The sequence below is a fragment of the Ctenocephalides felis genome, unplaced genomic scaffold (assembly GCF_003426905.1).
Source record: "Ctenocephalides felis isolate EL2017-DRISC unplaced genomic scaffold, ASM342690v1 CF-g0.4_SCAFFOLD_00845, whole genome shotgun sequence".
NCBI lineage: Eukaryota > Metazoa > Arthropoda > Insecta > Siphonaptera > Pulicidae > Ctenocephalides > Ctenocephalides felis.
The window spans coordinates 75,859,567-75,861,959 of NW_020536999.1; the positions used below are offsets into that span (position 1 = coordinate 75,859,567).

Consider the following 2,393-nt stretch of genomic DNA (forward strand, 5'->3'; position numbering starts at 1 on the left):
TCGCGAGAAGTGCCAGAGCCGATATATCGGCCCGCGCCTCGTAGCGCTTTACTATTCGCATTGCGGGAGAACTCTATTTCAAAATAAATTTGTAATACGTTATAAATGATCTAATTTCACTATGAGAGAATTAAAAAAAAATAGTTTTTCGTTTTAACTCTTTGTGGACGACGACCTTTTCCTATCGCTTGGAGGTACCGAAGTCTAACATGAACACCGATGGTCGCCACTCAGGCGATATTCGATCTGCGGCGTAAATCGCTGTGGATTTGGACTCTTATCGGTACTTGACAGTGTTTTATATAACACAAAATAACATCGCATTGCCGCAGCGAAACGTAGGATCAGTTAGTTTCTCCACGATCGTTGATGTGAACAGTATATTTCGTCCCATTTACAGTTTGAAAGCGTGTTTTGTGTTATTACCGTGTGTCAAACATTGTTGCTTTTGAGGAAAATTTTACCATCAACCGTTTTATAAAAAAAAAAACCGTCATGGATGACGCGGAAATAGTCTGAATGGTTGACCAGTTGGATCTAGCACATAGTGACGAGGAAGAAATCGTGGCACCAAGAAGTCGGCATCCACGTACGATCTACAGTAATAGTGAAGCGAGCGATGATAGCGAATCAGAATTAGAGGGAAACGATACCGAGGAAGAGCTGAGAGATTTCCGTAAAGTTACCATGGCCAACGACAGCGAATATAATCCTCGCCCACAATTTATGGAGATTGCTGGGCCTAAACATATGCCAGAAAGAAATTCCATGCCGAGAGCGTATTTTGATCTTTTTTTTACGGAAGAATTTTTGAGCTTATTGAGAAATGAGACGAATCGATATGCCAGGCAGTTCCTCAATAGAATCAATGTTCCCTCAGGATCCAGAACAACAGAGTGGAAGGCAACCACAGTTTCAGAAGTAAGGGCTTTTATTGCTGTGCTCTTGGAAATGGGTATAACACGTAGACCGACACTTTTCAGTTATTGGTCAACAAACCACAGACAAATCCCATGGTTTGGCCAAATGTTCAGTCGCAACAGATTTCAATTAGTTTGTAGGTTTTTCCACGTAGTAGACAATGAAAAATTACCAACACGTGATAATCCAGAATATGACCCTATAGCGAAATTTCAACCAGTCGTTATCCATGCAAACAATAAGTTCAAATTTCATTATTCGCCTAACCAACATCTGAGTATTGACAAATCATTAGTCGGCACGAAGTGTAGAACGTCGTTGATTCAATATCTGCCAAATAAAAAGCATCACAGGTGGGGTATCAAGTTTTGGATGTTGACTGATGCAGTTACCCATTACTGCTTATCGTTCTTCTGCTATAGAGGAGCTAGGGATCAAACCGATAAAGAAGAAATAAAGAAGAATGGTCTTGGCCACGTCGTGATTCATAAATTATTGAATATGAGCAATTATTTTATGAAAGGCTATCATGTAGTAGCAGACAACTTTTTTACAAGCATTCCCTTAGCAAGAGCACTGTTTGAAAGAGGGACATATCTGACTGGCACAATCCGCAGCAACAGGAAATATATTCCATCATTTATGAAGACTAAATTGCAAGAGGGCGCATCTAAGTACGCCCGAAATAATGAAGTCTTACTATTAGCGTATCGGGAAAAAAAGTCGCAGAAGAAAAATGTTTTACTGATGTCCACATTTGAGAAGGCTCAGAACAAAACGACTACAATCAGGAAAAGGAATGCACAAATACAGGTCGAAAAACCAGCAATCGTAGCTGAATATAACAAACACATGGGAGGCGTAGACACGTCAGAAATGATGCTATATTCATACTTAGATGAAAGAAGAGCCATCAAATATTGGAAAATTGTAGTTTTCTCCATTTTCTCCCGAATGGTGTTGAATGCCTACATATTATATCGGCACAATACAGACGGCAAAACCAAAACAAGACTGGAATTCATTACTGATGTTATCCAGTCGATAACCACTGAATGGTTGGCACTAAAGAGGATAGCACACGACACACCATTAGCGAAAACTTCAACAAATGTGCCCCGCATAGGTGTACGGAAACTGCCTGGAAAACTGGAAAGGGTTTGGGTGGTGTGCAGCAGAAAGGATGGTGGCCCAAAGAGAAAATCACGCACAGACACCTCACACTGAATTATCAAGCAACAAACTCAATAGAGTGCAAAGGAAATTTGAAAAACACCTTAAATAATAAAGAAAATAAAATTTTTTAGAAAAATGTCTAAAGGTAATTAGGTAGTTTCGTAATATTTACATTTGGCCTAGCCATCGCATGCGGACTCTGCTCGTCATTCTAAGTTATGGGGTTAATTATACATTAAAACCAATGCCAAAATTAGTTTTTATATATACTATTAATTTAAAAAAATCTTATCTCG

General features: G+C 39.2%; 1 protein-coding gene across 1 annotated transcript; it reads left to right on the forward strand.

Annotated features, from left to right (window-relative positions):
* The first annotated feature begins 519 nt into the window (after window positions 1–519).
* Window positions 520–2,148, forward strand: LOC113389407 (piggyBac transposable element-derived protein 4-like). The gene has a single exon (XM_026626446.1). It carries the CDS (start codon window positions 520–522, stop codon window positions 2,146–2,148), a length of 1,629 nt encoding a protein of 542 aa, XP_026482231.1.
* Window positions 2,149–2,393: the final 245 nt, after the last annotated feature.

Excerpts from the sequence above, each read along its gene's own strand:
- LOC113389407 (XM_026626446.1), top strand. The coding sequence starts at position 520 with ATGGTTGACCAGTTGGATCTAGCACATAGTGACGAGGAAGAAATCGTG.